The sequence below is a fragment of the Pristiophorus japonicus genome, chromosome 5, assembly GCF_044704955.1.
Source record: "Pristiophorus japonicus isolate sPriJap1 chromosome 5, sPriJap1.hap1, whole genome shotgun sequence".
NCBI classification, from domain to species: Eukaryota; Metazoa; Chordata; class Chondrichthyes; family Pristiophoridae; genus Pristiophorus; species Pristiophorus japonicus.
This window is the reverse complement of record NC_091981.1, coordinates 34,623,776-34,635,943: the sequence shown is the minus strand read 5'-3', so window position 1 is coordinate 34,635,943 and position 12,168 is coordinate 34,623,776. Positions and strand designations below refer to the sequence as shown.

The 12,168-nt window shown below is 43.9% G+C and overlaps 1 protein-coding gene across 3 annotated transcripts in view; it reads right to left on the bottom strand.

Moving 5' to 3' along the window:
* nkd2b (NKD inhibitor of WNT signaling pathway 2b) overlaps window positions 1-5,566 on the bottom strand; it is a 138,757-nt gene extending 133,191 nt beyond the window's left edge. For all 3 annotated transcript variants that reach the window (XM_070880495.1, XM_070880496.1, XM_070880497.1), the window contains exons 1-3: window positions 5,299-5,566; window positions 5,119-5,145; window positions 4,752-4,873 (exon numbers count right to left, since the gene is read on the bottom strand). In XM_070880495.1, the coding sequence (XP_070736596.1) occupies window positions 4,752-4,873; window positions 5,119-5,145; window positions 5,299-5,323 (174 nt within the window). In that variant the 5' untranslated portion in view covers window positions 5,324-5,566. The remainder of the gene's footprint in view (window positions 1-4,751; window positions 4,874-5,118; window positions 5,146-5,298) is intronic.
* Between the last annotated feature and the right edge of the window lie 6,602 nt (window positions 5,567-12,168).

The following is a 12,168-nucleotide window of genomic DNA, read 5'->3' as shown; positions in this document are numbered from 1 at the left end:
CATAGTAAAGCAGGTCAAAGGAAAAGATAGGGTGGGGCTGCTCATTGGGTCAGCAAGCTTACTCAAGTGGATAACTACTATAAAAGCGAGGTGCGCAGAAACAATTTCCAGTCCAAGCAGAGTTAACTCTCGGGTAGGAATAAAAGGAAGCAGAGACACCAAAACAAGCCCCAGTATCACTGCGTGAGCGAAAGGGGGAAACAAAATCATCCAGGTTCCACAAAATGATCACTATCCATTGAGCCTTACTGCAAGTGCATGCACATGAGGAGAGAGTAGGATGAAGCTTGGCTGCGATTCCATGGTGAAATAAGCACATATCGTCAAAACTCACGAACAATGGCTACTTGAGCAAGATACCAGAGGTGGACTCTGAACAGACTCTCCTCCACTGCTTTGGTGAGGCCCAGATTAAAAATATCAGTTTTCTGTAGACCCCGATGGCAAAAAAGGATAGCTAAAAACAAGTATAGTTCAACAATCAGAAGCGAACCCATAACAGGACACGTACAACAAGTCCAATCAGTCCGCAAGCTAAGCATTTCTCCTCCCACTCGACTCAGTTTGCCAATCAGATATTCTCCATGGGGTAAGAAAGAGCTTCCTGCACAGAATGTGAGTGGCTCAACACCGAGAGCTACCCCTGCAAAGCATCCACTTGGTAGACACTTCTAAAGAGTCTGAAACATTTCTCATAGTGGACACTGGCAGAAAGCCATCAAGAATGCCCACTGACCCACCTGCACCCTCCACATAACCAGCACCTGGCTCATAGGAGCACACTGGCAGAAAGGTGGTAATTTCTGTTTGCACACAATCAATTGACAGATGATGGAGTGCTTGCAATTGCAGTCACATTCTGTAGCACAAAGATTCAACCTATTGGGATCCACCATTTGAAAAATTCAACCGATTCCGCAGCATTAACTTGCCATTTACAATCTACTGCATTGCAGTTTGATAATGGCAACTTAGGAACTGGGGCTAATGCATTAATGTGAAATCAGATGCATAATTAATTGGAACATAGTAATGTTTTGGATTAGCTTAGTACACTCTGATAGAAAGAACCATTTCTCTAACACAATCATTAATGAACATGGTCTCTAGATTTCAGTGTAATGTTATGGCAGGTAGGGGAAATGCAGTGGATGTGATTTACAAGGACCTTCAGATAGCCTTTTACAAGGTACCACACGGGAGATTATTGAGAAGATGAAGGGTTATGGAATTAGGAGAAGCATAGAAAACTGGATTTTAAACAGTTTTAAAGGGTAGAAACAGAGTAGGAGTTAAGGACAGTTTATCAGAGTGGTTGGAAGTGGGTAGTGGTATCCCACAGGGTTCTGTTCTAAGTTAGCTTCTGTTTATTGTGTACATCTATCATTTAGATATCTGTATACAGCTAGAGGGAGTGGTCTGACATTTCAGACGACACTAAATTGGAGGCATTGAAAAATAATTCTAAGAACCAAAGAAAACTGCAAGGGGATATTGATAAGATGGCAGAATGGGGAAAAGAAATGGCAGATAGAATTCCACATCAGTAAGTGTAAAGTGGTACATATTGGTTAATAAATAGTAATTATACGTGGAGTTGGGAAAGCTGGGTGATGTGGAAGAGCAGAGGGATTTGGGGTTTATGTCTTCAGCGTCAGCGGTGGCTCAGTGGGTAGCACCCTCACCTGAGTCAGAAGGTTATGGGTTCAAGTCCCACTCCAGGAACTTGAACACAAGAAAAAAAAAATCTAGGTTGACACTCCAGTGCAGTGCTGAGAGTGCTGCACTGTCAGAGGGGCCGTCTTTCAGAAGAGACATTAAAGTAAGGCACCATCTGCTCTCTCAAGTGGATGTAAAAAGTCCCATGGCACTATTTCAAAGAAGAGCAAGGGAATTATCCCAGATGTCCTAGCCAATATTTATCCCTCAAATCAACATAACAATAAACTAGATTATCTGGTCTTTATCACATTGCGGTGTGCAAATTGGCTGCCACGTTTTCCACATTACAACAGTGACTACACTCAAAGTAGGCTGTAAAGCGCTTTGAGATATCCGGTGGTCATGAAAGGCACTATATAAATCCAAGTCTTTCTTTTTTTCAGCACATAAAATCAGTACCTCAAGTGGATGAGGCCATAAAAAAGAAAATTAATACAAGGTTTTAAGGCAAGAGGTACAGAATATAAAAGTTGGGGTGTCACGGTGAATCTATATAGATGCTTTAAGACCACAGTTGGAGTACTGTGTGCAATTGTGGGCTCCACACTACAGGCAGGATGTTGAGGTAATAGAGAGGGTACAGCACAGATTCACTGTGATACTACCAGGTATGAGGATATAGAGATATGAAGAAAGATTAGAAAAAATTGTTAGAACAGTGATTTGATTGAGATGTTTAAAGTTATGAAGCGACAGGTTAGAGTAGATAGAAGCAATGCTTTCAGTGGTTGAGGAGTCTACAACAAAGGGACATAGATAGATTTAGGACAGGGAGCAGGAGAAACTTTTTTTTAAATATAAAAGGAGGGTTGTGAGGCTGTGAAATGCACCATCAGATTTAATGATTTAAGAATAGGTTAGATAAGAAAGTGGTATCTGGACTACTGCCCATGTGGAAGATAATCAACATGGACTGGTTGGGTTAAATGGGCTGTTTCTGTGTTGCAATCATATCAATAGATTGGGGTGGGGGGGTGGGGAGATGAACCAAAACATTTGTGCACTCACTCCCTCAAGTTGCTCCCTTCTAATATTATATATCTCAAGATGCTCTCTTCTAACACAATCCGTGCACAGGATGCACTGCAGCAACTTGCCACGGTTTCTTTGGCAGCATCTCCCAAACCCGCGATCTCTACCACCGAGAAAGACAGGGGCAGCGGATGCATGGGAGCACCATCACCTGCAAGTTCCCCTCCAAGTCGCATACCCTCCTGACTTGGAAATATATCGCCATTCCTTCATCATCACTGGGTCAAAATCCTGGAACTCCCTACCTAACAGCACTGTGGGGAGGACCTCCACCACACTGACTGCAGTGGTTCAAGAAGGCAGCTCATCACTACCTTCTCAAGGTCAATTAGGGATGGGCAATATAGGCTGGCCTTGCCAGCGATGCCCATATCCCAAAACAAATTTTTTAAATCGGAGATTGGAAAGGCAAAGCTTATAATTACACTGCTAGGTATTCACAGATCAGTGGACAAGGTGCGACAGTTTTACACACACATAACTATGCTTTGCTGTAATCCTAGTTAAGAAAAAACCTACAGTGCATCCATGTGAAAAAATTTACATGCCCTCTATTACACTTTACTGATCACATCAGAGTCTGCCCATTTCCATCCTACAATACATATTCACACTGGGTTTAAAACAAGCAAAGCTACCCTTGACTAACCCAGTTTCTCCCCCTGCACGCACCCGATTTTTTTTCGTCAATCAAAATCAAGTCAAACGCAACTCTATGCCAAATCATGAACACATGGATTAGTGTTCTCAGAATAGTCACTTTAACAGGTCTGTTTGCACATTATCAAAAGTCTTCTGATAGGCTTAGTTCTTGCTGGAACAACCTAGTCACACCATGCAGCTACTCAACTGAGTTTACACTGCTGAAATCTTTTTCAATTATGATTTTTCTCCTTCCACCCAGCCCTTTGTTTTTGAGGATATTTAGCCACTTTTTAATCCTCTCGGATTCACTGGTCATCAGCTCGCAGGTCATTGAAAGGTTTGCAAAACCCAAGGGGGTGGGTGGGGAGAGGAGAGAAGGGACTGTGGGCAAACACACTTCCTTTTTGTGGGCAAGCTGGTCTCCCCCCAGCACCTCCCATAGAGTGATGGAACTAAGATTATAAACATCATAAAAAGGGAGGAAAACCAAACAAATAGCCTTACAAACGTTGCTATTTTTCACAGTTCTGAATGAGAAAAGGGAAAAATAAGTCACTTCATTATATTTGTACATATACAAAAACAGAATAGTCCAAGGCATCAATGGACACAACCCATCCCTTCATGAATGTGCAATACTGCTTTGATATGGAAATACTAGAAGGTGGGACCCACTCCAAGCGAAATTTGTACCTGCTGATTAAATTATATCGCTACAATTTAAGTGATCCTGGGGTTAGCTTACAGTTGCTATTTCATTGGCCCCCTTGAATTTCTACGTCATTAAAGTTTAACTAGTAATAGACGGAGCGGATAGCTCCCATTGGAAGAATTGTCCCATTGGGGATAGTCAATGTTCTCAAAGAGTGTGCAACTGAAACCTGCCGAGAAGAGCTCTTAAAAAAAATAATAATACATCAATTTTGATCCAGATAGAAACATATCCCCAAGTCACCTCTCATCATCTCCCTTCACACAAGTTGATCTCAAGATTGATAAAGGGAGAAAAAGCGAGTAAGCGCTCGGAATCAAACCTCAACGTCTCACCAACACAAGCAGCGAGCGAGGGCAAGCCCAGAATCAGAGGGAAAGGCTGCATTACACTGACAGATTTAAAGATACGTTCTCTCTCAATGAGATTGGGAAGAACCCCCCCACCCAATTAAAACATACACATTGGGAGATGGGAGCTTGTCAATGAAACCTCTGCATTAAACTAAAGTTGAATTTGAGAGTGGAGAAAAGCACTTGCTGGCTGAGGCTGTTGCATTCTCCCTGGGATGCTGTATGTGTTCGGTGTGTTCAAGTGTGGACCTATCTCAGAGCTTCCTTGTTAGGGTCATGTCAATTACCGTAGAGAAGGGTCGGTATCCGCGCAGTTTCGCCTGCTCCAGGACACCGTTCGAAGTTCTCTGCCGCTCAAACTCCTCCAAACCCCGGCGGTTCAGGTAGGCATTCACCACGAAACTGTCTCCTGCAAACACACACACATACGTCCAAGAGAGAAAGGGGACAAAAAAATAACGGGGTTAGAACTGGAGAAATTATATTTAATAACAAAGGGGGCAAGAAAGAGTGGGCAGGTTTAGTTAAAAATACATTTTTGAGAGAGGGGGGTCGAATTAATAGCAAAATCATAGAATACCAAAACAGACTTCAATTTTCCACGTAGATTTAATTATCATTGTCGATCAGTATCATTTAGAGAAAATATCTCACCTTCGGGATTTTCTCTCCGCTTGCATGCTGTCAGTTTCAATCGACCCACATTTTTAAAAAAATTAAAAAAAAGTTAGCAAATCTCATTTCAATTGAACTACCCCCCCAAAAAAGCACCGTGTGAAAATATGAACTGACCCCACGTGTGTGCAGCCGTGGGGTGAGTTTTAATTTCCCTACCATGTTTTGACTGAAGTTTGCCCATTTTTAAAAATCAACTGCTAATAGTCTTTCCTTCGCTTCCACGCCGAGAAAAGCATTTGGAGTTTTATTGTAATTCTTCCCTTGCCGGAGAGCGAGAGAGAAAACAACAAATAATAACAATCCCACAGATACAAAGAAAGCTCTCCCCAACTCGAGGGATGTCTTCTTTAAAGAGTTTCCAGGAGAGCTGTCACAGAGCGACTGGGGCAGAGAAGCGAAGCAGACTCCAATACATTGCTCTCCCCTCTCACCAGTACCACATTAAAAAAAAACCTGCCGCTTACACTCGGCGGCACTTAAAAGTGGGAGGAGAGCCTTCCCTTTGAATCCAGAGCTCCAACCACTTTAACTCTTGTAGACGTGATCAGTCGAGTGCTGATTTCTACCCAACTGCTTCAATGTGCATAGGCACCGTATGTTCAAATATATCTTTCAAAGGGGCCATCCTTTGTGCCCCCTTTTAAAAAAAAAGTATTTATTAATACAGTCATAGAAGCATTGTGCAGAAGGAAGCCATTCGACCCATCGTATCTATGCCAGCTCTTTGAAAAAGCTATCCAATTAGTCCCATTCCCCTGTCCTTTCTCCACAACCCTGCCCACTTTGCCCATTCAAGTATTTATCCAATTGCCTTTAGAAAGTTACCATTGAATCTGCTTCCACCACCCTTACAGGCAGTGCATTCCAGATCACAACAACTCACTTACCGACCCTCCCGTCTGTGGAAATAGTTTCTCCCTACTTATTCTATCAAAATCCTTCATCATTTTGAACACCGCTATTAAATCTCCCCATAACCTTCTCTGCTCTGAGGAGAACAATCCCTGCTTCTCCCATTTCTCCACATAACGGAAGTCCTCCATCCCTAAGTATCTAATTACATTCTCTAATTAGAACATATCATAAGAAATAGCAACAGGAGTAGGCTATACAGCCCCTCGAGCCTGCTCCGCCATTTAATAAGATCATGGCTGATCTGATCATGGACTCCGCTCCCCATAATCCTTTATCCCCTTATCGTTTAAGAAACTCTATTTCTGTCTTAAATTTATTCAATGACCCAGCTTCCACAGCTCTCTGAGGCAGCGAATTCCACAGATTTACAACTCTCTGAGAGAAGAAATTTCCCCTGATCTCAGTTTTAAATGGGCGGCCCCTTATTCTAAGATCATGCCCTCTAGTTCTAGTCTCCCCCAAACGATATGGGAGTCCTGAAATGCTTGCCTCCCCCCTCGCTCCCCTTTTCTAAATTTCTAATAATAAAGAAAGTGCTGGAAATACGCAGCTTCTGATAAGAGAGAAATGCAGCTTAGCATTTTGGGGAGACCCTTCATCAGTTCTGAGCGGTAATTCGAAGTTTGGGCGTTACTGTAAAATGGCTGATCTTGATTCAGCCGCACGTTATAGATCTCTCTTGATTTTTATTTCCATTGATTTGGAGGGGAAAATTGGGTGGAGTGTATAACTGGGCCAATCCGATCTCACATGTTTTCCACAATCGCTGAAAATTAAAAACAGCCCTTTTTAAAATTCATTCATTTTAATGATGTGGGCGTCACTGGCAAGGCCAGCATTTACTGCCCAACTCTAACTGCCCTTGAGAAGTGGGGTGGTAAGCCGCCACCTTGAACCGCAGCAGACCGTGTGGTGAAGGTACTCCCACAGTGTTATTAGAGAGGGAGTTCCAGGATTTTGACCCAGTGACGATGAAGGAACGGCAATATATTTCCAAGTCAGGATGGTGTGTGAATTAGAGGGGAACTTGCAGGTGATGGTGTTCCCATGCACCTGCTGCTCTTGACCTTCTAGGTGGTAGAGGTCGCGGGTTCCGGAGGTGCTATCGAAGAAACCTTGGCAGGTTGCTGCAGTGCATCTTGTAAATGGTACACATTGCAGCCACGGTACGTCGGTGATGGAGGGAGTGAATGTTTAAGGTGGTCAAATGGGCTGCTCTGTCCTGGATGGTGTCAAGCTTCTTGAGTGGTGTTGGAGCTGCACTCATCCAGGCAAATGGAGAGTATTCCATCACACTCCTGACTTGTGCCGTGTAGATGGTGGAAAGGTGATGGAAACTCAGAGTGATGAGAATGTGGAACTTGGTCCCACAGAGTGTAGTTGTGATGATTTGCATGGATGCATTCAAGAGGAAGCTAAATAAATACATGAGGGAGAAAGGAATAGAAGGATATGTTGAATGGGTTAGATGGAGAAGTGTGGGAGGAGGCTCGTGTGGAGCATAAATACTGGCATGGACCTATTGGGCCGAATATCCTGTTTCTGTGCTGTAAACACTATGTAATTCTATATAAATGCACAGTCTCTGCCCAACTCTTTGACCTGTCCTTTTCGTGTTTACCAGATGCTGATGGACCAGTTGTGTAGTCCCAGCATTTTCTTCTTTCATTAGAGATTTCCAGCATTCTCAGTTTATAAAATATATCTTTAAAGGAATTCTCCCAATATCAGTCCAGTCCAAGAACAATGGGCTGTGCATATTCCATGAAGCCATTTTTGTACTTAATTAACCAAATAATAACGAGCTAGAAAATGGAGAACATTCAGCAAAGTTGTCGTGTTTCCATATATTTTTCAGACTGCATTTAGTTCCTGACAGGTAAATGGGCAATCAGAAAAGAGAGGCCAAGGAATTGACAGCATCACTAAAGTGTGAATTATTCATAAATTGTCATTTTCACCCAGCTCAAGCTGAAAGTTTTAATCTTCAATAATTTTTCTTAAGTCCACTCTGTGTCCTGTCTGTCTCTCATCAGTTAGAATCCCATTGTCTTTAACTCTTTCTTCTAAAAAGTAAGAAAGAATGAACTTTCATGACCTCAGAACATCCCAAATTGTTTCACAGCTAATGAAGTACTTTTGAAATGTCGTCACTGTTGTAATGTAGGAAACACAGTAGCCAATTTGCACACAGCAAGCTTCCACAAACAGCACTGTAATAATGACCAGATAATCTGTTTTAGTGATGTTGGTTGAAGGATAACTTTTGGTTAGGACACCGGGGAGCACCCTCCTGCTCTTTGAATAGTGCCATAGGGTCTTTTATATTGACCTGAGAGAGCAGATGGGGCCGCCATTTAAAATCTCATCTGAAAGACGGCACCACTGACAGTGCAGCATTGCCTCATTACTGTACTGGGAGTGTCAGGCGAGATTATGTGCTCAAGCCTCTGAAGTGGGACTTGAACTCATGACCTTCTGATTCAGTGGCAAGTGTGCTACCAACTGAGCCAAGGCTGACAATTAAACCAGTTATCTGTTGTGCTACTAGGAAATAGAAAGCAGAGGTCATAAGAAACCAATTGTAGTACAAAAGAGGTTGTGCAGAGAAAAACAATTCCTCAGAACAGCAGAATGAGCACAAGCGTTGAGAAACCGCTGGCAATGTGGGCTGAAGTTCATCAAGAAGAACTATCACCCCATGAGGGTATTCCATCTAACAACAGCAACAAAAGCAACAACTTGCATTTATATAGCGCCTTTAACATTGTAAAGCATTGCAAGGCGCTTCACAGGACCATGGACAAACATAATTTGGCACATAAGGGGATATTAGGGCAGATGACCAAAAGCTTAGTCAAGGAGGTAAGTTTTCAGCTGCGTCTTAAAGGAGATAGAGAGGCGGAGAGGTTTAGAAAGGGAATTCCAGAGCTTCAGGCCTCGACAGCTGACGGCACAGCCACCAATGGAGCCATTAAATTCAGGGATGCGCAAGAAGCCAGAATTGGAGAAATGCCGATATCTCGGAGAATTGTACAGCTGGAGAAGGTTATAGGGATAAGGATGGGTGAGGCCCTGGAGGGCTTTGAAAACAAGGATGTAAATTTTAAAACTGAGGCTTTGCTTAACCAGGAGCCAATGTAGGTCAGTGAGCACAATAGTGAAGGGTGAGTGAACAGGACTTGGTGCGAGTTAGGATATGGGCAGCAGAGTTTTGGAATGAGCTCATTTATGGTGGGTGGCAGATGGGAGGCCAGTCAGGAGTGCACTGGAATAGTCAAGTCTAGAGGTAAAAAAAAGCATGGATGAGGGTTTCAGCAGCAGATGAGCTGAGGCAGGGCAGAGTCGAGCGATGTTGCAGAGGTGGAAGTAGACGGTCTTAGTGATGGCTCGGATAGGTAGTCAGAAGCTCAATATGACACCAAGGTTGCGGGTTCAGCCTCAGACAGATGCCGGGGGAGGGATGGAGTCAGTGGCTGGGGAACGGAGTTTGTGGTGGGGTCCAAAGGCAATGACTTCGGTCTTCCCAATATATAGTTGGAGCAAATTTCTGCTCATCCAGTACTGGATGTTGGACAAGCAGTCTGACAATTTAGAGACCATGGAGGGGTCAAGAGAGGTGGTGATCAGGTAGAGCTGTGTGTCATCAGTGTACATGTGGAATCTGACATTATGTTTTCAGATGATGTCATCGGGAGGCAGCATATAGATGAGAAATAACAAGGGGGCCAAGGATAGATCCTTGGGGGACACCAGAGGCACTGATGCGGGAGCAAGAAGTAAAACCATTGCAGCTGATTCTCTGGCTATGACTGGATAGATAAGAATGGAAACAGGAAAGTGCAGTCCAACCCAACTGGAAGACAGACGAGAGCCGTTGGTTATCTAACAATAACTCTGGACTATTAGAAACAATGCATATACAGAAAACACTACTCAACTTTCTGAGTAGCACTGAATTGCCTGTTACACTGTCCCGATCAAATACATATGACAGAATTCCAACATCAACTTACTTAAAAAAGAGCAGATTGATTTTACAATGGCAGGTGTGCTACCTCTCTGGAGAATAGACTACTTCCTTCTGCAGGAAAAAAGAGAGACAGAGGACAGTGTTTGAATATTAGATAGTAAAATTGACAGAATGCTTCTACTTGACGTTCTACATTGAGGTGCCACATTTAGATGGCATTATCAATGGCAGTGGAAATGACCATGGCACTGAATATCTTTATCTCTGGCTCCTTTCAGAGACCAGCAGAAGACATGAATGAGAGAGGTTAGTATGTTGCACCATAGAGGTACCCTCATAGACAACTCCAACAGCGTCAGAGCTGAAAGTCGCACTATCATTGCCTGGAGACTCAAAGTTTTGTCACCATTCACTGCCTGCTTCACGATGACATGCAAGCCATGATCCTTACCAATGGATCCACCACAGACCCAATACAAGTGTGGATCGGGGTCAAGCAAGGCTGTGTCATTGTACCAACGCTCTTTTCAATCTTTCTCGCTGCAATGCTTCATCTCACCTTTAACAAGCTCCCCACTGGAGTGGAGCTAATGTACAGTAAATTGTTCAACCTCCGTCGTCTCCAGTCCAGAAACAAGGTTGTTCCAACCTCTGTCATTGAATTACAGTATGCAGACGACGCTTGCGTTTGTGCACACTTGGAGGCCGAACGCCAAACCATCATCAACACCTTCACTGAAGGGTACGAAAGACTGGGCTTTACATTAAACATCCGTAAGACAAATGTTCTCTAACAAACTTGCCGCTACCACACAGCACTGCCACCCGATTATCAAGAACCATGGCGAGACCTTGGACAGCGTGGACCACTTTCCATACCTTGGGAACCTTCTATCAGTGAGGGCAGACGTCAATGACCAAATCCAACACCGTCTTCAGTGTGCCAGTGCAGCCTTTGGTTGCCTGAGGAAAAGAGTGTTTCTCAAACCCGGCACTAAGCTCATGGTCTACAGAACAGTAGTGATACCCGCCCTCCTAGACATGGACTATGTACAGTAGGCACCTCAAAGCACTGAAGAAGTACCAACGCTGCCTCCACAAAATCCTGAAAATCCATTGGCAGGATAAGCATACCAGTCAGTGTTCTCTCTCAGGCCAACATCCCCAGCATCGAGGCATTGAACACGCTCGATCAATTCCAATGGAGGGGTCACATTGTCTGCATGTCTGATACAAGACTCCCGAAACAAGCACTCTACTCCAAGCTCTGTCACGGTAAGCGAGTCCCAGGAGGGCAGAGAAAACGCTTCAAGGACACCCTCAAAGCCTCCTTGAAAAAATGTTACATCTCCACCGACTCTTGGGAATCCCTGGCCCAATACCGCTCAAAGTAGAGGAGAAGCATTCGAGAAAGCGCCAAACACCTCGAGTCTCTTCGTCGGGAGCATGCGGAACCGAAGTACAAACAGCAGAAGGTGCGTACAACAAACCAAGCACCCCACTCACCCGTCCCTTCAACCATCACCTGCCCCACCTGTGACAGAGTCTATAGATCCCTCATTGAACTCATATTAGTTTAGAAGCAAGTCATCCTCGACTCCGGGGGACTGTCTAAGAAGAAGAAGGAGGCAACAGATGCCTACTTTCACCATGTAACTGCCTGCATGATGTTCAACACTGACGTGCAATACCCGCTAAAGAGCTGGCCCATTTGTTGAGTTGTGCGGCAAAGATGCCGTTGATCTTGCTCCTGTCGCATTCATGCAGCTGTAGGCAATGTTCTCCATTTAGCAATAAAATAAGTTACTCATGTATTAAAATCCAGATGGCATGTGACCACTGGCAAACATTCTGCAAGTTAATGCGCATTCAGCACGGAGTGCTTACTAAGTACTTATGAGCAGACACCTACAACGGTATAATCAAATACATCTTTGGCCTCTTAAATAAATGTTTCTAATGTGTGGCACACTCTGGGTTGCCTTACACCATCATCAGAAGTGAGAAGGCAGACATTGCCTGTCTCTTGGTGCCTCTTTGACCTTGGGCTGACTTCAAGACACTTATCTGATCCATCACTGACAGCATATTTCCATCTTCGCAACTTCGCCCAGCTCTGCCACTGCCTCATCATCACT